Source organism: Malaclemys terrapin, chromosome 18 (assembly GCF_027887155.1).
Source record: "Malaclemys terrapin pileata isolate rMalTer1 chromosome 18, rMalTer1.hap1, whole genome shotgun sequence".
Taxonomy (NCBI): Eukaryota; Metazoa; Chordata; order Testudines; family Emydidae; genus Malaclemys; species Malaclemys terrapin.
This window is the reverse complement of record NC_071522.1, coordinates 17,174,967-17,198,261: the sequence shown is the minus strand read 5'-3', so window position 1 is coordinate 17,198,261 and position 23,295 is coordinate 17,174,967. Positions and strand designations below refer to the sequence as shown.

General features: G+C 40.4%; 1 protein-coding gene across 1 annotated transcript in view; it reads right to left on the bottom strand.

Moving 5' to 3' along the window:
• ANKFY1 (ankyrin repeat and FYVE domain containing 1) overlaps nt 1–23,295 on the bottom strand; it is a 50,513-nt gene that overhangs the window by 3,208 nt on the left and 24,010 nt on the right. The window contains exons 7-24 of the mRNA XM_054008337.1: nt 22,614–22,779; nt 19,623–19,827; nt 18,711–18,779; nt 17,443–17,642; nt 16,464–16,561; nt 15,847–16,072; nt 14,915–15,013; nt 12,860–13,013; nt 11,496–11,664; nt 10,249–10,367; nt 9,145–9,301; nt 7,486–7,686; nt 5,305–5,481; nt 4,788–4,935; nt 4,435–4,525; nt 3,882–4,006; nt 2,790–2,936; nt 2,005–2,095 (exon numbers count right to left, since the gene is read on the bottom strand). Coding sequence (XP_053864312.1) covers nt 2,005–2,095; nt 2,790–2,936; nt 3,882–4,006; nt 4,435–4,525; nt 4,788–4,935; nt 5,305–5,481; nt 7,486–7,686; nt 9,145–9,301; nt 10,249–10,367; nt 11,496–11,664; nt 12,860–13,013; nt 14,915–15,013; nt 15,847–16,072; nt 16,464–16,561; nt 17,443–17,642; nt 18,711–18,779; nt 19,623–19,827; nt 22,614–22,779 — 2,642 coding nt within the window. The remainder of the gene's footprint in view (nt 1–2,004; nt 2,096–2,789; nt 2,937–3,881; nt 4,007–4,434; nt 4,526–4,787; nt 4,936–5,304; nt 5,482–7,485; nt 7,687–9,144; nt 9,302–10,248; nt 10,368–11,495; nt 11,665–12,859; nt 13,014–14,914; nt 15,014–15,846; nt 16,073–16,463; nt 16,562–17,442; nt 17,643–18,710; nt 18,780–19,622; nt 19,828–22,613; nt 22,780–23,295) is intronic.

Sequence of the window (23,295 nt, the reverse complement as noted above, 5' to 3'; positions counted from 1 at the left end):
GCCAGGACCTGGGCAGTGTGAGTGCCACTGAAAAATCAGCTCGCGTGCCGCCTTCGGCACATGTGCCATAGGTTGCCTACCCCTGAGTTAGTTGTTTATAATCTCAACCTCAAAACAATGAAGCCCATGTTATATGCTCAGACACCCTGGTGAGAGAGAAGGGTCAATGTTTTAGTGTTTGAGAGGTTACAAAAAAAGAGTCATCCTTTACAGTAAGTGGCTGATTCCTTTATATAAGAGACCCCAGTGTCTGGTGGCAGAAATAAGAACTGCTTCCACTAGAGTTCTTTACCAATCACTGGAGCCATCTTCTTGCTAAGACAACACTTATTATAGGAGCAGTTAATAGCTCCAGCTCTTCCCATACCAATACTGCTCTAGAATCCAATTTCATTTTCTGTATCAAACACTAACTAGAATCAGTTCTAGCTTAGAGAAACACGCCAGCCTAATCTGAGGAGAGTTAACTAACATTAAGTGAGTAAGGGCTGGTCTACACTGGGAGGGGGAATTGATCCAAGATATGCAACTTCAGCTACACGAATAGCGTAGCTGAAGTCAAAGTATCTTGGATTGAATTTCCTGGGGTCCACACGGTGCAGGATTGATGGCAGTGGCTCCCCCGTCGACTGCGATATCCTCGCTCGCTCTGGTGGAATTCCAGAGTCGACGATGAGTGCGTTCGGTGATCGCTATATCGCACCTTAACGAGACGCGATATATCCATCCCGGTACGGCGGGTAGCAAAGACATACCCTAAGACTCCATAAATGAGTGTGTTACTAATTCCTCAGATTATCTCAGATATTGATCCTTAAACACTGGAAGCTGTTTTGCTAGTCCCACCAAGGGAGCTACAGCAGTTAAATAACTTTATCTCCCCATCTAGGTGATGTTTGTCCCTTGCATGCACCTTGGCTGTATGTCTCATCAGTCCCTACTGAAAAGCCTAATAGTAGCCAACATATTCAAGCCTGGATTACAATTAGGTTTCTACTACAGCTTCCCTGATGAGTGTGGGATAGAAGCCTTCACTTTGAACCCAATGAGAAATATTAGCCAGAGCAGGCTACATCAGCTTTGCAGATTAGTTCAGAAAAAGCATCTATGGCCACATAGGGCAAAGAAACTGGTAGACTCCTGCTAGGAACACCTGCATTTGAAGCACTTTTCATATACAGTAGAACCTTAGATTTACAAACACCTTGAAAAAGGAGGTTTTAACAAAACATTATGGCTGTTCTTTCAAACATTTACAAGAAAAATGCTGCTTTAATAATTTACATTTCATAGTACTGTACTGCATTTGCTTCTCTCCCCCCCCCGTCTCTGCTGCTTCTTGATGGTATACTTCCAGTTCCAAATGAGGTGTGGGGCTGATGGGCAAGTTCGTAACTCTGAAGTTCTACAAAAATGTGTATGGGACCAAAAGCCAATAGACGGTCAGACTGCTTTCAGAGTCCGTGGCTTTCCTTCTTTGCTATAGCCCCACTATAATCAACAGCAGTTTCCCAAGACAGGGTGGGTGAGGTCATATCTTATTGGCCCAACCTCTGTTGGTGAGGGACAAGAAGTTGGTCCAGTAAAAGATATTCCTCACCCACCTGGTGTCTCATATCTTGGGACCACCATGGCTACAACTACACAGCTTACAGCAGGTTTCCCTCTCCAACACCCCAGCTCTCAACACTGCAAGTGGCTTCTCACCCCTGATGAAAAAGGAGTTCCCTTGACAGTTACCTGCCTTCCTTACATGCAACTGCAGGCAGCTTACTGCCCAACAGCCAGTCATTCAGATGGTAGCCATGGGGCTCTGGAAAAAACCTCTTCTACCTAGCAATTGAAGTAGGATATGGAAGAGGGCTTTAATTCAGACAGATCAATCCACATGCATTTTATACCTCCAGAGAAGATTGATTCTTCCAAGACTACTTAAACCAAGCCAGCTATATTCTGAAAATTAGTCATTGGGGGAGAGTAGTAATGTTTAATAAATTAAGTTACCAATGATGCTTCCTTGTTGTGACTCCAAACTTGGCAGTGCATTCATAGCAGTTGGAGCCATCACACCAGGGAGGTTCTTTTGACAGCATATCTGTAAGGAAGTTGATACACAGGTTCTTCAAGGGTGTATGTCCCTTGAAACAAGTCTCTCCCCCTTCATAGCTCAAAAACATTTTTATGGACTATATTTAGAATGGTCACCTTGCCCCTGTTTTCAGAGCTTAGATCGCTGCTATCACAGATTCAAACAGCTGAACAAGGGCCCACCAACCTTAATAAAACTGTATTTAGCATATTTAGTGCCAAAGTTCAGACAGTTTAGTAGAATTTTCTGAAGTATTAAGTCAATGGAAGCTGGATTCTCTTGCAAATGTTTGCAATTAAAGTGCAACATTAAATGAGTACCAGAAAGGTGTTCTCATTGTCCAAGACACGTGCAAAGAGCACACAGCAAGTGGTCAAGGGGTATATTTAACAAATGTTTCACTTTGAAAACCAATGTGATGTTAGTAGATTACCTTCCTCTTTTTTAAAAGGGGGACAGTTTTAAGAGTTATGGCCAGAGTTTAAGCCCAAGTGCCTGAAGTTAAGCACAGATCCACTGAAAAGGTCAGGCAAAGGTATGAGCGCTTGCAACTCTTGGTGAACGGGGTGGAATTTGTGGGAGCCCAGCCCCCCTCAAAGTTGGGACCCTAAATTAGTGGTCTGACTAAGCAGGTCTCACTGATAAAAAAGCCTAGGCGCTTTTTTTTTTTTTATTAAACTTGAGTGCTAAATGTACTTACCCAAAAGTCTAAAGAGAAGCTGTTTTGTAGCAACTTGGTAGTTGAAGATATTGACTCCTTGGTTATTGTTAACCCCAAGACGAGCCCCAGCTCTCACTATAGCACGGCACAAGTTAGCATTTCCCTTCATATAGGCCAAGAGAAGCACTGAAAAGCAAAGGCAGACATTTCCCTACTGGGGCAGACTAATTTTCCCCACATTCACAGATATAACACATGGAGATACTTGTACGACAGATGGTATGGACACGTGGAATATTCAAGGACTACTGCGTCAACTTTACAAGTGTGATATGGGCTAGTGATTGTATTCCTAACTCAATGGGCAAGATACAGGGTTTCCTGCAGGAGCTGAAGTCACTATGAATAAGTAGTGCAAATCCCTAGGCAGGTAATAACTCTGGAGAAAAAAGGTCTCAACCCTTGTGGGAAATTGGACAGACTACTTTTACCTGGTTCAAGAGGCGTGGCAAGCAAAGAATTGACAAATGTATGGAAGCGACTACTCTGATGTAGAGAAGTCACATACACTGGATCCAAGAACTGACAGAACTATGACCAAGAGACAGACCTTGCACTACTTTAATCCTATCAGAATCCCTAGGAAGATGATGGGTAACTGGCTGATAAGCTAGGCCTGCTGTTTATTCAGAGAAAACAAGCATCTTTACAAACAATAAATAGTATTTCACTTTACGAAACCGGGGTGATCACTGGTTAGTCCTGTCATTATCTCATCAGGTCTGACTTCAGTTCAGCATTATCTTGAGGATAAATTGATGAATTGCAGGAGTTTGCAGCCTAACTCTCTCTGGAGAGAGGAGGTCCTGATGGCTAGAGGTCCGGAGTGTAAGGGAGGCAAACTCTAAGAGCCCATAAAGAGATCACAGGTGCCGTTATCTTGGAACTGTGACAACTTTTAATCTGGTCTTACAAATTAGTAATAGATTTAAAAATTTATTAATTGAATATGTGCATCTCAGTTTTACAAGTATAATGCCAACTAGTCATGCTTTCCTCAGTTCACATCAATTGCACAGTATTTTTTAAAACAGCAACATTCAGATTCAAGAAATACTATATTCTGGTTACCTGTGTTTCCTTCAGCATCAGGTTTGTCTAGAGGATATTCTGGCATACATTCTAAGAAGAGCTCACAGATGGCTGCTGCATTATCTTTCCCATAATGTCCCAGAATGTGCATTGGTGACTGACCTCTGACAACACAAGATACACAGATATTGCAACGGATCTATATGTTATGCAGACCAAGATGTGTTTATACTCTTATTATTGATCAGTCAGCTTCAGACTGACTTGTCCATAAAGCAGTGTGGCAGCCAGTTTTAAAGCACATCATGGGTAATTAAAGTTCATTGTTTTCTTGAATTAGTGATTTAGAGTTCAATGCTTAATTCATGCTGAGAAAAGATACTGAAATTGCTAAGAGGTGTTTGAATGAAGTGATTTTGAACATTTATTGCTTTGTGCACCTTGAAAGTGCATCAATTGTCAACTTTTAAGTTAAATCTAGAGAACTGAAAAAAGTTTTGATGCAGTTGTATTTATATGCACACATTTTTTAAAGTTGCTTATGATCTAATAAAGTCTGTGTTCATGCAGAATATGTAACAGCAGTATTTACCGAAGATTAAAGGCTTCAGCATCCACATTACATTCTGTCAGGAGGATACGGATATTGTTTAGACGACCATGCATCACTGCCAGATGAAGAGCTGGGGATGGGGAAAGAGAAATCCAAGGTTCAAGTGGCATTCTTGACATCCCAGAGTCATTAGGAAGCCTGGCAAAGTCAGGTCCCTCCCCCCCCCCCACACACACACTTTTTAAGTTAGATTTCTATGACTTACCCTGTTCCTTTCATACCCTTGAAGAAATTGCAATCCACCCAGCAGCCAGCTCCCAAACCAGGGGATACCAAGAGCTGGATTGCTAAACTGCAAAGATTTGCAAAATTTTAGAAGTAGATACATTTACCATTATTTCCATTTTCATCCACAGCTGCAAAGTCCACTCCATTCTCTAGAAGGACAGAGCAAATTGTGGGCAGGTCCTGCTGAGCAGCTAGGTGGAGAGCAGTCTGGCGGTGCTTAGTCAGCTCGTTCACCTTCGCACCTGCAAGAAGCTGATGGGAGACATGAGAATGAAGAGATCCCTAAAAGGTCTCCTTTGAGAATATTAGCAGCCAGTACACTAGATCATTTCCACTTCAATGCATTACATAAATGCTTTCCAATTAGTTCTCACACCACCTCTAGATGTGAGGCAAATATCCCTATTATACAGAGATGAACTGAGGCAGATATTAAGTGGTCATATCAAATTAGGCCAAGACTTGGTACTATGACAGATCGCTCTCAACTCCCAGTTTAATGCTGTAGACTCTAGGTGACTGTTGAGCTATTTTAGCAAGGTTTATAATTGGTATTGAGACACTTAAAGAAAAATCAAGTACATTAAGTTCAAATTCATTAGAATCTTCTCCAGTACATACCAGATTGCGCACAATAATTTCTGAGCCCGCTTGTACAGCTAGATGTAAAGGTGTTAGCTTAGAAGCATCCTGGACTCTAGAATTCACATTAGCTTGGACACTGATCAGGAAGAGCACACTCTCAATATCAGAGTTCTGAACAGCTATGTGGAGGAAGTTCCGACCTTTGTTATCCACCTGAGGCAGTGAGAGAGAACATGTGCATACAGTGAAGCCTTACATAAAGGCATTTCTGAAGAGCAAGACAGATCAAGTCTATTGTTGGATGATCACTGGAGCTCTGTTTATCTAGACATATGCTCCAAGGCACAAGGTCTCAATTATTGAATCCTCTTTTTCTCTAGCTTTGAGAAATGCAATCTTGCCCCACTCTCATCCTTTCAGAATGCTACTGCAAAGATCATTTTCCTACCCTGTCACTTTGACCACATCACCCTTCCCTGTGAACCCCCTCTACCAGTTCCCCTTCAATCATACAAAACATCAGCTACTTGTTTTCACCTATGAGGCCCTTCAGAGCCTACCATCTCTCATTCAGTATAAAAAAGGTCAACCTCTCCCTGAAATGGCCAATGATGCCAGCCTCCATCACCCACCTGTTAAGCTTCCAAATAAGAATTGTTTGCTCCCATGCTGGAGCTTCCTTTAAATATTTGCAAAACTCCTTATCCTTCACATCGCTCCTTAAAGACGACTTAGCTGTGCTGCCCACAAACTCGACAATCTTTTAGGCTGCTGGTGCACTGAGACATCTGCCCATCATGCTGACCAATAACGCCCCATTGTTTCCTTGTGTGTCTATATCCACACGTTTTCTCTGGTCTTGTATTTAGACTAAGCTCCTTGGAGAAAAGGGACTGACGATGTTCTGTACAAACAGAACGTCGTCAATCACCAAGGCTCCTACATGCTACAATACAAATAAGAGATACCTGCTGCCCTCATCTCAGTCATTATCTGCAAGCAGAGAGCCCATTCTCATTCTTTCACTGTAAAACCAGATGTTAGAGATGGAGACCACCCACTGGATAGCATCAATTCCCTGCAACTGATTCTAAGTTGCCATGAAATATGGCTGAAAGCATTTGCTAAACTCTTAAAGAGGTCCTCCATTTTCAACCCAGTATTTTACAAGCTTGTATTGTTTGATTTTTGTATCTCTCTACATCTCCTATCTTGTTATTAATTTCTAGGTCTAATTGCAGGTTGGAGAATATTTTAATGAAATAGGCAAAACAGGTTAACAGTTCTGTTATTTGTGGAACACATTATTTTGGTTAAATGTATTTACATGAGTATAACAGTTAGTGCAAGGGAAGGCAACATACAATCCCAACACACTAATGCAAGATGTGCTCACATGATTATACTTGGTGAGGTGGGGGCATGGAAACCAGTGAGTGCATGGCACTGTTCACATGTGCCTTAAAGGCAGCATTAAGTAGTGCACCACAGATTTTTAGGATTATATTATACTTCACGGAAAACAAGGTTTTTAGATAGTGCAGGTAACGGATTTAACTATGCACCCAAAATACTCAATAGGTAGTTAACTTACACCAGGTAGGAGGAGAAGACTGCTGAACAGATGTCCGAAATTTCCACCAAAAAGCCTGACAATACAGGTGAAGGTTCCACAGTTTTACATTGCATTGCTAAGTCACAACTAAGAGTGGTGTTTTCCTGCTTCAGAACAAGCTGTCCAAATGCCAGTACTTAACCCACAAAAGAGTTAACTTAAAATTAAGAATTTATAACACTGTTCTAGCCTTTTACTTCAGTAGAAGTCTGTAACAAGACAGCTTGAAACAAGTTTTATTTCACTACCAAGTTATTGGCACGCTGCTTCTCCTGGCTTTTTAAAATTTTATTACTACTAAATAAAGTCTGCCTGGGCTCACCCTTCAATTTATGCTGAGCGTGATGTGGAGATAACATGGCTATAGGAACTGACAAGACACTATATAGAACAATGAGGACGCCAAGGCTCAGCACACCACTTCAACACAGGTAGCCTTTGGTTTCTAGGAGGCCTTGGTTTCATGCCACACTGGATTAATATCTGGAATAAACTAGCTAAGAGCAAAATAAAGCATAATCTCTGCAGGGCATAGGTTACTAACACACCTGTGCATCTAGTCAGTTAAAGAACCCAATACGCAGATCATATCCCCACCTTACCTGTTCAGCAGCTCCTGCCTCCCGCTTCAGGATTGCCTCTGCGGCTTTGTTATTCTTGTAGGTCATAGCACATGCAAATGGAGTCATGCCCTGCCGGTCACGCATATTCAATCGGATTTCTGGATGTGAAATCATCAGCTGAATGATGACATTATGCTGGTTGCTAATGGCAACATGGATTGGAGTTCTTCCCTCTGCATCCTACAAATAGAGACCACGAAGTTCACATTGCATATCAGAACTATAGCAATAGGCAGAAGCTTCCTCTCGTCTCTAAAACAGACAGAAGTAGTACAGCAAGTGTGGGATATATAGTCTGATGGGGGGGGGGGGGGATTTAAAGGTACTAAATTATTTAAGAAAAACCGTTAAAGCCTCTGTTATTTTAACAGTAACACAGATTGGCTTTGTCCTTGGGAAATAGACTTTAATAATCTGGGCTACCTGTTCAAACAAGCAGATTCACATTCTCAAATACTGCTTCTCCCTGTCCCATAAGAGCCACATATTGTTGGATTCATGAGTATTTAGCAGTTGGGTCCACAATGTGCCCACTGAAGAAACCCTCAAGAAAATATCAGTAAGACTTACTATTTCAGCTATGGACTACTTGAACATTCCCCTCCCCTATACCTCCCACCTGCCTATTTCAAGTTAAAAAATGGTTTCTTTGCACTTCCTGCATCATGCAAGCACATTGGTATATTTACTTAAGGGTGTTAGTTAACACAAATAGAGTAGATGAAAACAGTAGCTATTGAGGCATTTAGGACTTGTTTCTAGAGGAGAAATAAGCACTGAACATACCAGAAAATTCCATGGATCAAGCAAACACTAAGAATCTGATCTAAAAGTGTCTTAATTGATGTAACATAAACGAAGATACTTTCTGGATTACCTGACATGCAGACTATGCTAAGATTTGTTTTCAGATTGGTGGAAGTTTTGGAATGGATCATATGAATCATTTCCTATATACATGTAGTTACATATGGGATTGCAGTTCTAACAAACCAATGTCATACATCTAGTCAAACAGAACATTTTGGATAGTCAGGCAGGACCTTTGGGGCATGGATGCACCCTAAGTTCAGGGTTTTATTAGAATTCTTAATTGTTTTTATTATTTTGAAAGTTCACTTTCTAGAATCCAGAGGAAATAATATATGGAAAGCGATAAACCTCTCTCATCAAAAAGAGCTATGAGTACTTGTGGCACCTTAGAGACTAACATTTATTTGGGCATAAGCTTTCGTGGGCTAAAACCCACTTCATGCATCCAATGAAGTGGGTTTTAGCCTACGAAAGCTTATGCCCAAATAAATTTTAGTCTAAGGTGCCACAAGTACTCATCATTCTTTTTGATGAAGACGACTAACATGGCTACCATTTGGAAACCATCTCTATTATGAAGTTGCACACATGTATGACAGTTGAGTAGATCTCCCCAGTCCAATCAGGACAAAAAACCTTCCAAAATGTGTGGGTACGAAGGGAGAGCACTGAATAGTCTATTTTAAAGACGCAACATATTGACACCAAAATAGTGACAAAAAGATTCCCATGATAAATCAAAAGCGGCAAGGAAACTGAAAAGAGATGGTTTACAAGAGTGTCTTTACTTTTTTAAAAAGAAAACCTACATATATTTCTACATACCTGTGCATTTACATTGGCACCAAACTCTAGAAGGCACTGTACCACCTCTTCCAGCCCCCAGCAAGCTGCCAAATGCAGAGGTGTCTGTCCATCACGAGCTTCCTCTTCTCCTTCTCCATTAGCACCTGGCTGTCTAGGACTATTTACATCACAACCACTAAAAGGAAAGCAGCAACATATCATATTTCCATGGATGAACTGATACTAACAGCTCCGAACCAATATGGAAAGCTCTTTCCTTACAAGACCTTCATTAGCAGCTATTGTGAATGTGTTAAACCTCTTGCAAGAGTTCATTTTACCCTCATCTGTTACAGTAGCATCGTTAACACTAGTGAGAATTTACACATTAACATGCATCTTGGGGAAAAGCACTTTTACTACAAAAAAGTGTTAAACTTTTCATTGTTAGACTACTGAAGGAAACTGAAGTCGCTTAAATAGCGTAACTGACATTTCAAAACAGCACTGTGTGAGCTCCCATGTAGTGTGTACCTGGTCGCTTTTGTCAGTGCTTCATAAATGAAGCCTGTTCCACACTAAAGAGTAAAAAACTAATTAAAAAAAAGACTGAGTTTAATGAGAATGATCAATCCATTAAGATTAATGAAGGGTGCATACCCACTGTTAGTGCGAAACAGAAGAAAGATGTACATTTACCCTCTGCTGGTACACCTATGCTTTGTTTGCAGGTGTTAAAAGCGTCTTTCTGGAGTACATTAAAAAGTTACCCAACTGATGTGTTGGTTAATGCTGAAGACAGCACCACCCTTCAGTATGATGGACAGTGCTGTCTGAAGGTTCTAAACAAGGAAGATGTGGTGCACAAACATTTTAAAAAAAAAGTTTCCTTTGCAGTGCAATAAGATGAGTGAGAATCTTTTATTGGATTAACTTCTGTTGGGGGTGGGGGGGAGGGAAGAAGAAAGACACCGACCGAGACACTTCTGAGCTACACCAACCTGAAGAACTCTGGGTAGCTCAAAAACTTGTCTGTCTCACCAACAGAAGTTGGTCCAATAAAAAATACTGCCTCACCCACTTGGTCTAAAATCCCGGGACCAACATGGCTACACCACTTTGTAAAACAGACTCATATCTGACCTGCGAATAAGGAAGCATGCTATTTGTTCACTGTTTTCATCAATAGATCTGTGCAGAAGTGTCTGTAAGCATCCACCTGGTCCTGGACCCCAGCAAGTTGCATCACAGCCATGTCTTACCTGAATTAAGAATGAAGCACAATAAGCTAAGATGCCTGCATCTCAGTTATACATTCACTTGGCTATTTTTTATTTTTAAAAGAGCAGCAATGAAACACCTCCCTTCCACCATGATATATTAACTAATACTCACTGCCATTTCATCATATGCCTTATGTTTAGGTCATTCTCTACAGTAATAGCTAAGTATTTACTTATTTGAAAGTCAGTCTTCCCATCTTAATATAGTATGTATGTATTGGTCCCACACAAAAATCCTAGGCTTAAAAAGAAGCATTCTTATGGAGAACAGTTATGAAGCCAAACTTTCTCAACTGGTCAGCTTTTTAAAAAAAAAACCCTCTGATTTAGTGTTACTGACAGTTCCCCCCCCTTTTTCTATTTACGGGGTCCCCTGCAGAAGTAACCACTGAAATACCCTCATGTCTCCAACAAAGAGGACCCAATAGTAGTAAGAGCATTGCTGGATCACCTAATGGCTGCATGAGTTTTTTTCTCCCCCCCCTCCCCCCCAGACAAAAGTTGAAGCCTGTAAGCTTTATAAAAAACACCAAGTGTGTTAAAAACCAAATTCAGCAGTAAGAGTTACATGGAGGGTACATATAAGCTTTAGTGTAGCTTTACAGACTAGATCCCGTACAGAAAAATTAGCATGTGGTCCAGCAAATACTTAATTCCTGCCACAATACTATATTTTTGTTGGTTCTTTACATTTTCCAACAAGTTCTCAAGGAACCTAAAAAAACCACTAGGGAGGGTAAAGGATGATAGAGATTCAAGAGTCATGAAAGTTTAAAAACTGCACTGGGAAGTGTGTGTTGGCGGGGAGCATTTAAGTTTTCATTAGGGAAAAAAAAAAAAAAAAAAAAAAAAACAAACAAACAAACAAAAAAAAAACACCACACAAGAGTTTAAAGAAGTCTTCCAAAAAAAGTTTAAAAGCCCACTTTGGATATGGTAGACTGGTACCAGATTTGACAATGCTACAGAAGCCCATGTTGCTATTGATTCCTACATCATTAGCGTACTAGAAATTAATTTGGCTTCTCCGTAGCATCTGATTATTAGTGAACCACAAAATCTGACAAACTAAAAAATTGAAGGGTACAGTGAAAATGCTAGTCTTACCAGAGTCGATGCAATATCTTCCAAATTATTTTCCAGGGCAAGCCATAGCGGAGGATTCCCTTTCTCATCTGGCACGGACATGTCTGCCCCTCTGGTACAAATAGCATCAACCACAAGCGGAAGCTGGTTTTTTATAGCTAGCTGAAGAGCAGTCTCTCCATCCTGAGTTCTGTAATATGTACAGTTGCTGTATAAGGTCTATTGTTGTCACCTCATTAAAAAGAGAGCTTCTGTTGCAGTGATCTATTGGCAGACCAATCAGTATCAGCTCTTGATTCATATACTTGGGTTTTAAACTCCTTGGTTAGAAAGAGTGTCTCGTATAAGACACGTTGGACGGGCATGTCACCACATTTAGTCACTAGCCACAAGCTTAATGTGTCTTTTTGTTTCTATTTTTCCTCCAACAGTTAACACTGCCATAAGGTTAAAGCTGCTGTATTAATGGACAGCATCAAGATGCGGTTCAGCATGTCTGTTTCCGGTGCAATTAGGTAACATCTGTTGAAACCAAAGATGGCTTTTTAGGGCAGTTACTGCCAGGGAGGAGCATGAAGTCATCCATAATGAACCACTACTTCAGAGCAAAGGTGAACTAGAGGCAATGGACTATGACAGGGAGGTTTGGCATTAGTCCAACGGTGTCACTCAGCCTATTGATTGGCTCCCACCAATGAGGTGTTATTACATTTAATTTTATGTTTCTAGCCATAATATTTGGAAGAATGCCTTCAAAGGATGAATCAAGTGTAAACCAATGCTAAGCTATCTTTGAGTCTGCAGACAACAGCAGCTCTAAAGACCTGAGGTGCTTCCATTCCTCTTACTGGGGTAAGAATTTTGAAACCTATTGCTGAAAATTGGATTCTCAGATTTAAGGATGCACATGATTTTGTAAAGTTACTAGACCTGGGCACCTATAAAAGACAAGTTTCAAAAGAGAGCAGATCTAGCACAGAAAGAATTTCATGTCATTCCCTCCCCATACCACTACGCTGAGTGATTCAGAATACAAACACCAATAGTAACTAAAAAGTTGAGTTACTGCTAGGGCCATGTTCTAACCCTTGATCTTTGGGCAAGCCTCCCTTTGCTATCTGTAGGAAATCTGACATGGATAGAAGATAGTATGTGTGTTACCAACTTTGTAGGTGGTCCATCAACCATAATTAAAAACTCATTTTGGGACAAGTTATATCCCTCCCAATATCTTTGATTTGAGATCAAGAATTAGGCACTTTTTAACTCTTGAGCTGTTCATTTAGAGGCAGTTTAAGTCAACCACTTTTCCTATGTATTCTTCCAATTCAGAGCTACAGCAACTGATACACACCCCACCACACACAAAAAACACACACACTTACCTGACATTTATATCTGCTTGATGTTCCAGCAAGAAGAGAGCACTCTTGCTATCCTGTCTCTGTATTGCCATATGTAACAGAGTCTGTCCGTCTGACATGGTGTCATTGATGGATGCACCAGACCCAAGTAGCTGAGCTGCTATGGTGTGCATGCCTGCGAAGTGACAACTTGTTAATATTTATCTCTTCAGAAACGGAGTTACAATAAGGATCCTCTGTAAAGTTTTACTCATGAAGACATTACTATCAAAGCCTTTCCGTTTTTAATATACTGAAAAAATTAACCTAAAACTTTCAAGTTGCTTCAAATTGAAGTAACGATCTTTAAATACATTTTGATATAAAGCAATAGGTAAAAATCTCAGTCTCTACCTGTAAACCATCACTAGCTAATTTTAACATTAGTACAATTATCTTCACAAGTAGGTGAGGTGGTTAATTTTTTCCACCAGCCACACTGCTAATGCCCCTGTTTAAGGTTGTTTGTCAGTCTTAAATGGAAAGTGGATTTAGTATTCATTAAGATTAGAACACTTGGAGCCAGGCATAGCACAGTGGCTTCCAGCATTGCTCTGACGATACTTCTTTAACTTGATCATCACCACCATGGCTAGTCTAATGCTAGGCCTCACCTGATCAGTGTGACAACTGCTGAACTGCAATGGATTTGTGTTGTGCATAAAAACGTAGCTAGAATGAGACCACTGTTTTTCCTCTTCTAACTGAAGACAGGATTTGAATTTGGCTAACAAACACGTTAGTGCACCAGCTTTACATCTCACTGACATTGTGTCTTTGGCACTCATCTAATCCTAAGTGTCCATCTCTATAGTATTTAGGTGCCTAACCTATCGCATTGCCATAGTTCCAGAACTGCACTTAAAAATGCCAAGCTAGAATAAAGATACATAGCCATAAGATTCAATCACCCTTTTGCTTTTAAGATAATTAAACTGATCCAAAATAGGACAATAGAATGCATAAATCTCCCAGCTATTACATGGATCTGAAGTAGCTGTGTACCAAAATGTCTGACTGCAAGGAAAATTAAGCATACTGGCTTGTCTTTCATAAAGTTCAGATCTCACTTTACACAGCCAGAAAGCGATCCTACAGTACATGGAGGCCACACATACTAAGTGATGGCTAGATACAAGTGTCAGAGCAAGGAGTTATGACTTGTCTGAGTCATTTAAGTGGAAAGTAACTTTGGAGAAATAGGGAAGGGAACATATCCCCACCCCTAGATTGAGGAAAGGGTAAATTTTCCTTTTACATGTAGAACACTATATAGTCTTTCCATCTGCTGGCTCATTATTCTCAGTGTATTAAGCAATCCAAAAGACAAATCTGTCACAAAGTAGATACAAGGCTTTAAAAAAGTGGCTATAAAAAAAAACTGAACCTTAAGTGTTCCATGGTGCGAAGTTCAGAGAACTACAGTGAATTTCCATTAGTCCCCCTGATTAATTAAGATTTTATTTCCTCTAGTTTAACAAGGTTTCTAAAAAACCTGAAGGACATACTTTAAGTCTCTGAAGCAGGAGTTGGACAGTAATGTTACTGATTTTTCACCCAAATTTTGGGCCACTCAAGTAAATGACCATACTTCTTATTTTAAGAAAACCCAATAGGTTTGTTCCCCTTAATAAATTAGGTTAGCGTAAGTGTAAATGCAAGGCTGTCTGTTACATAAAAGGCAGTGTAGTGCAAGATATCCATGCATGTGTACACATATGGTTAATGATCAGTTCAAGAATTAAACCGAGGCACTAAACTGCTTTTACTTTCAGCACTTAGTTCTCTATTTGTTTTTTCTGTCTTCTTGTCCCAATGTTAACCCTGATACTTACTCAGAAAAGTAAAATGTTTTGAACCTTTTTACCCACTTTTAATTTTAAACAAAAACACAGAGCCTTGACTATACAGTAGTTCCATAAACAGAAAAAAAAAGTGATGTTCAATATGGTTCCCCTCCTGACTTGTGTGTAGGATGCACACTAAGTCTTTCACAACTATTTTCCCTACACAGACTAAGAATTTATAAACCCTTACCAGTCCATAATGCTAGTCCCAATACGGTCTGGTCTCTGGAGTCCTTGAGACTGAAGTCAGGAATGATTTGCAAGTTGCTGGTAGCATGAAGGGCATTAGCTGAAAGACAACACCATAGAATTAACCAAATGTTAAACAAGTGTTCCTGTATTTCTAAGCATCAATGTTAGCTTGAAAATGCGATCTCAAAGCCTGTTTATTATACTTGGATTTCAATTGACCCAAATGACCATGTCACTTTTTGGAAGCGTTACAAAAATTTTCCCCACTTTATGTAGCTCTTAGGATGTTTAAGGGAAGTTTGTTGGCACGGCTCAATGCTCGACAGCCTTCACCCATAATATAAAATTTTTTTTACATATTATATATACACACACGTCAATAACTTCCCAGGATTTTAATCAAGTCCTGCCTCCCAAGGAAGAGCAGAAATATCATGTATTTGCTGCAATTAGACATCTAGACATAAGGACAGTGGATGGATATGTGGTTACAAAGATCCTAGGCTTGAGTCCTGCCATCCACCTGAAATGAATATTTTTTCCTTCGTGATAAGAGTTTACAATTTTCTATTCTCAGTCTGAAACACAGGGCTAGAAAGAAACTGAAGGAGTTAGTATTTGTGTGAGTGTCTTGTGCCTCCCCCATTCTAAGTCCAGCCTCTAAGACTACAGATCTATACTGGCACTGCCTTTACACATCAGGTGAGTAGATTAAATTATGGAAGAATGCAGAACTAGAAAAATGTTCCAGAGTCTCAGCTTGTGCTAAACAAGCAACTGAGAAGTTACTCTTGGAAAAGAGTAAATCTAAATATAAAACTCAGCCTACGGGAGACAGATAAGACTCATACGATACATAGCTTGCCATGGTATGAAAGTTGTGTAATCACGCCATCCAGTAGTAGTGATACAGCTTGAACAAAAGCCTACCTTTCTGCTCCAGTATGACTGATACCACATCAGGGTGGTTATATGCTATAGCCATATGAAGGGGAGTTTGCAGATACACATTCTCTGATGCAGGTGGTGAGGATGCATCCTTCTGACTAGGCACTGCTTCTTCAGTCTGGATATTAGGATTGGCTCCTTGTTGCAGAAGCTCTGCCGTAAGGTTTGATAGGCCATGCCGACAAGATGTATGCAATGGAGTTTCTCCCTTTAAACAGAAATTAAAAGTTTAGGTGTTCTGAAAACAGCTAAAAACAGGAAGCCCCCCCAATTAGAGTGGTGTATAGCAGCCTCCAAGACGGTTTTTGTTTATTGTGTACTAGTAAACACTGCTTACCTAGCCTATTTTTAACTGAATTTCAGCATCAGCATTTCTAAACATGGACTGATGACAGGCATCATTGGGAGAGAAGTGTTAACACATCACTGCAGGATGTAATGCCATGGGAACAGAGAACAATTGTCTGTTCACCATAATATGGTCACCACCACTCTAGCATTAGAGATTTTCATCAATGGGCGGGAAAAAAGCGGGTTTGGTGGGGTTAGTTACACCTGGATTCTGTTTATCGCAATATAAAACCACCCTAACTTCTTACCCATTTGTTTCTATGGTTCACTTTTGCCCCATGGGTTGCCAGGAAGAGAGCAGCTGCCTCATTTTCTGCTCCAGCTGCTCTCTGCAATAAGCAATTTCCTAAAAGGCAATATGAAAATGCATGCAGAGTTAAAGTACTATCCACCGATTTAAAGTTATAATTTGAAACATCTAGTATCCTTCCCCAAGAGATTTAGAACTCGAAAGACCAGTAGCAGAGATGCTGCTTATTGAATGCTAGGCATGTCTGATCAGCCCCTTCAACATTACATTTCATATCACCACAGAATAAGCCACACATTTTGGAAAGGAAGGGAGGACAACTCCAGGACTTGAACAGCATGGAATATTCCTGACTTCACAGAGAGTCTCGGGATTTTCCACCCATTCTATAAGCCTCCTCCACCCCCCCGTGACAGCATCTGTAATTCTCATCAGGGAGAGTTCATTTAGCCATTTATGTTTTAAGTTATTTTAGCTTACATGTGCAGCTATGAGTCAGAATGCTAGACAATATATAGTAAGGTTCAGAGTCATTAGGAGGGTAGACTTGGAAGGCACAGTGATTTTGGACCAATTCTATCCTGTTAAGGTAACAAAAATAGGGCCAGTGGCAGTTTAGACCTCAGTAGAACAAAAAACCATCACCACACCCACCCACCTTACTTTGAAGCAAGAGGACAGATAAATTCATGTAGGCTAGGTCCATCAATGGCTATTAGCCAGGAATGGTGTCCCTAGCCTCTGGTTTGCCAGAAACTGGGAATCAGCAACTGGATGAATCACATGATGATCACCCGTTCTGTTCATTCCCTCTGGGGCACCTGGCACTAGCCACTGTCAGAAGATAGGATGACCTTTGGTCTGACCCAATGGGATCATTATGTTCTTATTAAATGAGCTTTTATGCCAAATTTCTACATTTGTGACCTTGTCATGCAAACCTTTTGCCTAAATATGAATACAAACCTCTGTTTTACCTGTTACTGTGTCAGGTGCATCTGTATTGCTGCCTCGCTGGATTAGTCTTGCTGCAAAGCTATTGTCATCAAAGGAGGTTCCATTTACAACAGGGACATCGTCAAAAGGGTTTATGGACAGGTCAGAAGACACTTTGATATACTGAACTGCAAGCCACAGAGCTGTGCTTCCCTCATGATCCTTCAATTCTAAGTCTAATCTAACAAATAAAAAGTTAGATTTTTAGATAGCCCCTTATTTGTACCTCTTAAAAAACCCCTGCACCAAGGAACACCTTCCAAGAATCTGATAAGCAAGACTCCATTAAAAAGAATCACCATTACATAGTTCTATGAACACAACTGCTAAGGTCTTACTAAGACCACTATTCCTTAGATCTGTATTTATAGGCCTTTAAACCCAATGGTGAAGTTAAACCCACAAGGGAAGAAAATTCTGAGGCTGTAGTGAAGCCTGTCTTATGACCACTCTAAGATAGTCACTTAAAAGAGGCAGGTTTCTGTTGGAGATATAGCACTAAAGACTCTCAGTTGTAGATTCTATACACATGTACGTACACATTTTACCTAGCGCATGCACGAAGGGATTGCTCTCCCTAAGGCATCTGAAGTGCCTTATTCATCTCCCAAGAAGGTTAATGGGAGTCACTCCCCATAGAGTTGAACTGGATCTAAAAAGTATTTCAGACTAGCTATTTCAGGAGCCTGATAATTGCTCATCCATTTTGCAATTTTAGTTCAGAGTAGTACTGCTTTATTTTACCTACCCCCAAAGACATTGCTGTGCACTTCACTTCCTTGCAAACTAAGGTAGCATGGGGCGGGGGGAGGAAAAAGGGGTCTTTTGCCTCATCTATACCAAGCCTGAAGACCAGCTTCCTCAGCAATACAAGTTTTCATTTGAAAATCTAATAGCTAGCTCTTCTTACATAGCTCTTTTCATCAGTAGACCTCCATAATGCTTTCCAAAAAGGAGGTCAGTAACAGTATCCCCATTTTTACAGCAGGGAAAAATGGAGGCACAGAAAAGGTGAAGTGACTTGCCCAAGGTCACCCAGCAGCAAAGCTAGAAATAGAACCAAGGTGACATAGGACACACTACCTCATGCAGACTTACACGAGGTTACATCCACAGAATCTAGCAGCTGAGGAATGCTGAGTGGCTAGGATTATTGTTTAACAAAAGAACTAGCTTACAGCTATACATTCCTCTCCACTGTATGCTGTGTTTTGGAATACTGTATTCAAATTAAAAAAACGAGACTTACTGTTTGCACTGGAGAAGCTGACTGAATACAGGATCATTCCTAACAATAATTGATGCATGTAATGGGGTCCTGCAGAGAGAGAGTCAATTACAATTAGGAAGTAGTTGCAAGCTGGTGAAAGACATTTTTCTGACATCGAGATTTCATTTTACATTCCCATACAAGTTGAGACTCAGGTCAGACTGACAGTCAGTGGGCAGGTGATGGAGGAGCAAAGGCCAAGTACAAATCTGTCAACAGAAACGGGGGACACCAGAAGCCTGTTTGGACTGGTGCAGACCCAAACAAACAGTTTAGCTCTATGTAAATCTTAGGCAGCACCCTAAAGATTTAACTTCTCCCAATGGTAGATCACTCAGATCTAGCAGTCTTGCACATTCCACAGCCTACTACTGTTCTTCGAGATGACATTTGTTACTCTACCCAAAAAAAAAAAAAAAAAAAAAGGTTTCAAAAGGTTTTGTATATGGGACTCAAGTGTGGCTGTGCCTAGAGTATCTAGCAAAAACTGTCATCTTAGCTTGCTATCCAGGGGATTCCAACACTTTGTGACAACTGTTGGCTGTGTTGTCTCCCCTCTTATTTCCATTGCTTAACTATATATTGCTGATCAGTAAAACGTACAATTGTTCTCCATGTATTTCACCAGCCGGTTCCCTCCACCTCATTTCCAAGGCATTGCCTTCAGTACAGTGATGCCTGACAGAAGAATGCCATTTACTAAAATACCACTGTCTGCAAGTTAAAATGAAGGTATTTGCAGGTCTCCCATTGAAATAATCTAGCTTGATTTTTTGGTTTGAGACATCTTTGTCTACTCCCATGACGGTACAGAGACTTCTGAATAAGTTGCAGCACACTGATTAGATAGAAGTGGTTACCAAAGCTAGACGTTGCTACCAATATATTCACCTTCCTTTGCAGTCTTGCATGTTTGGATTGGCTCCAGCCTGTAAGAGGGACTCTGCAATCTGTGCCATCTCTGACATCACATCTGGCAAGTGCTTCTTGGGGCTGTACGATGCAACAAGGTGTAGAGGAGTCTCCTGGTCTCCCAGTGTAGCAGCATTCACACGGGCACCATTTTTAATGAGAAAATTGGCAGAAAACTTATCTCCTTTTGGGATGTGCAAAAGGAAGAGATTACACATCTGATTTTAAGATTTGTTATATGCTCTACATAGGCTATTTTCAGTTAGTTCCATAGGCATCATGAAATGTATTCTTATACAAGTGTTGGTCGATATTAAGTTCCTCCCTGCTAGAAGCCAACAGCTGCAATGTACACCATAAAGCTTATGTCAGGCCGGCCCCTCCAAAAGATACATTTCCCCCTTATTAATGGGCTTCCTTAGAAAGCCAGTGTTTGCTATTTAAAGATTAACTTAACTCTGTTTGAGCTAGGATGGAAGTACTTGGCTAAAATATTTTAAAGCATACCGGAGTGAGTTCTTTAGTCCCTATGCCAAAACTGTAGCTTTTCAGTTAGGGAAAAGGTTCTCCCTGTTGTCCTGCTATGGGACTAGAGCCTTTACAGAGTCATAGGACAATAGCAACAGATAGGAGCTTGTTTACACAAGTTAAAGCTGGTTCTATAAAGTAGTAGGAAAGTCTCATTCTAACTATTCTTAAGCTTTTCAGAGTGCAAGTCTGTATGACAGAGGCTATACCTATAGGTCATTTTGGTTCAAACTTCCCTCTAGTTCAGAAGCTATCAGTCTGGATGAAATCAACAGATGTCAGGGGTCGCAACCATCATGTTACCAAACAAGAGGGTCTGGGTATGTGGAACAGCTTATGCCATTACTCTAGTTATTTTTTTAGAGATATTTACATTACACTAGTGCCTACAGAAATCAGGGCCCTATCATGGTAGGTACTGTACATCAACATTTTAAGAGACATTTCCTGCCCCTCAAAGGCTCTAAAGTCTACCCAGACAAGCCAGAGAAGAGTTGTATTCTCCCCATTTTACAGCGAGATGAAGCAACTATCTATGGGAGACCTGGGAATTGACCCATAAATGCTAGGTCCCAGTCCAGTGCCTTAAAGCCATCCTTCCTTCCCCGGCCATCCCTGGTTTAGTACAAGAATGTACTTTACTTCCATAAGTTACTGGTCTTTCGAAGTGAAACCTTGGAGAATTCAGAGGAAAAAAATTTTAAAAGGCCTCCCAGTTCACAGGTAACAGTTTTGATATGGCAGTGAATCATACATTATCAGCATGCAGCTTTGTATGCTCTCTATAGAGAGTCCCATGAAAAGTGTAATTTTTCAGGAATCTGAAGAACTTCCCTCAGTCAGGAGAAATTGGGCTGATCCTGGAAGTACTATAAAGTCAGATCATTGGTTTGACTCTACAGTCTGTTCCCCCAGAATACAATGGAGATGTCAAACAGTAAACTACTTGATTGCATCTTCAAGTACCAGGATGTAGTTATCTGAAAGACTTTGAAAGATCAATTTCAAAGTAACTGACAAGAAACTATAACTGAAGTAATCATGTTTAAAGGCTAAATTAAGATGTTTGACAGTGGTGAAGCCCTTGAGGGTTGCCCTTCTGCAAGGTTTCCATGGTTTTATTAAATGCAACCTTCACAGATAAAGCCAGTTCCTAGAAGGCTTAGCCTTGGAGGTGGGAGTTGAGTGTAATCAGCTCTCTTGCACTTGCATGCTTAGTATTTCCTAGGATCATGCCCGCCCCCCATCCTGTACTTTACTGGTAGAGTTAGTGTGACTACCTGCAATTAACCTAAGGCTAATGAAGGAAGTTTGAGCTCCTAAACTACTTCAAATGTAAATAAGCTGTTTGTATGAATACTGAGAAACGTCCCTGTGAGAAGCATTAATTTATTGTTCACCATGTGTGCATGCAAGCAGCAACAGCAGCATTCTACTGCAGCCGGTCAGAGCAAAGAAATAAATGCCTACAACAAAAGACTACGTAACATACAATGAGGCCACTAGGGTTTATACCAGAGACTCATGCAGCCCTCTATGGTCAGGGAAAGATGAAAGCCAAGAAGGTGTTTCTCTGTTCTTAAGCCTCCTGAGCATTACTGCCATGGCAACTATTTCCTATTGGGTTCTGTGAATCCTCACATGTATCCGTTTTCCTTCTCTTGTGTTGATAGCAGCTCAAGAGTTTCCAAGTGCAGTAATTGACTTAAGTACCAATGAGGTTTTATTGCCCACTGGAACTTGGAGAAAAAAAAGTCAGTCACCTACACAGACATCTACCTACTATTGACTGTCATGAAAGACTAGGGTCCTCCTCCAACCAGCTGATAGGGAGGACTACTGTCTGCAGGAAGGGTGAGAAACTACTCTCCCTATTAACTAACTCACTACTGTACAAATAGCTACTACACTCCTTGCAACCCTGAAGGAAAAAGAGGGAAGAGAAATTCTCTCTGCTCACCCTCTCCTAGACATCTGTATGAGCTACTGAGGTTTTAGCTAGTCTAAACGACTTATTAGGCACGGAGTATCACTCCTCCATTAAATGGAACTAGGATTCAAACATCCATGTTCTGAATTCTCCCCTCTCCCCCCCAATTTTATTCACCTTGAACTAGGACAACACTGACATAGTTCCTATGAGAGAAACTAGCAGATTCATTTCAGTTGCCAACCCAGCATTTACTTCCAAAGAGAATCCTTTTCATGAAGCTTAACGCAGTCATTTCTATTCATGTTAATACATTTATATAAACCTAAACCTGGGGCTTCAACAGTCTCCTTTTGTGAAGCAATTTTTGAAACTAAAATTGAGTCATTGGCAGAAGATATGAAGAGATGCATAAAACCAGTCTCAATTAGGATATACTTCCTACTGGATGAAAGTTGCAAAAGCAAGTTATCCTATACTGTAATGGTAACTTTTGTATTCAATATCCTTACCTCTTTGGATGGCTTTGTGTAACAGACTCCAGCCTTTGTTGTCCACCATATCCACATCAGCTTTGTAATTGACTAATGTTGTTGCAATACTTTCCAATCTTCGAGAGAGGGCTAAATCTAAAGCAAGGTCTCCATTGTGATCCAGTTCATTGAGCTTCCCAGGCAGCTACCAAAAAAAAAAAAAAAAAAAAAAAAAAAAAAAAAAAAAAAAAAAGCCAACACAACCACAATTTAGTGGGCTGACATTAAATATATGCAAGGGAGCACTCAACCAATATGCAACTTTAAGTTACATATTGGTTAACTATGACCTACTGTCAAAGAAAAGTTTCAATGCTAGTACTATAGCTAATTAAATCTCTTTAGAGACTTGTCTTACATACACAGAGTAAACAAAGGGACTATATCTTGAGACTAAATTAAAGAGCAAGTACATCCAAGAGCAAGTTCTCTCTAATTGGAAAGCTGATCCTGAAGTTTGTTATGAAACAATTAATTAGTTGGGAAATTTGGTCTTCAATGTTTATGAGAAGGCAGAATCTATCCATCAGGGATTCTCTGTCAGAGCTGTGTAAGTGGAGATACTGAAATAGATTCTCAACAGCTCTCAAGTCATACGTTTATATTGAATCTGAATCAGATAAGGAAACTAATGTTTTTTGTGACTTCAAAAGAGAGACTT